The sequence below is a fragment of the Fulmarus glacialis genome, unplaced genomic scaffold (genome assembly GCF_000690835.1).
Source record: "Fulmarus glacialis isolate BGI_N327 unplaced genomic scaffold, ASM69083v1 scaffold21064, whole genome shotgun sequence".
NCBI classification, from domain to species: domain Eukaryota; kingdom Metazoa; phylum Chordata; class Aves; order Procellariiformes; family Procellariidae; genus Fulmarus; species Fulmarus glacialis.
In genome coordinates, this window is record NW_009207675.1 from 9,079 (window position 1) to 9,483 (window position 405).

The window sequence follows — 405 nt, forward strand, 5'->3', positions numbered from 1 at the left end:
CCCCTTCTGAAATCACAGGATGAGAAAGTAAATAACCCCCCAAATGCCCCAAATTCCTCATGCCGAGGCACAGCCCTGGCCAGGCAAACGCGGTGCCCCAGCGAGGAGAGTTTCTCTGGGCGGGGAGGAGAGGAAAGCAAGCCGGAGCTTACCGTGGGAAGCGAGCAGGCAGAGCACGGCCAGCAGCAGCCCAAGCCGGGGGGACGAAGCCTCCATCGCGGCTGGGGCGGCCGGGGGGAGCTTGCTTCTCCCGAGCCTGCCGCACGTTCTGAGCAGCCCCGCAGCGGCAGCCAGACTTGCACACACAGGAAATTTCATTGAGATATTGCACGCAGCAATGGAGAGAACTGCGAGCCCCCCCAGGAGGTGAGATGCAGCAGGGAGCTACGGGCGGCTGCGGGGGAG

At 63.7% G+C, this 405-nt stretch overlaps 1 protein-coding gene across 1 annotated transcript in view; it reads right to left on the reverse strand.

Moving 5' to 3' along the window:
- Positions 1–216, reverse strand: part of LOC104075646 (chromosome unknown open reading frame, human C10orf54) — a gene marked incomplete at its 3' end in the record, with an annotated part of 8,058 nt that extends 7,842 nt beyond the window's left edge. The window contains exon 1 of the mRNA XM_009576217.1: positions 153–216. Coding sequence (XP_009574512.1) covers positions 153–216 — 64 coding nt within the window. The remainder of the gene's footprint in view (positions 1–152) is intronic.
- Between the last annotated feature and the right edge of the window lie 189 nt (positions 217–405).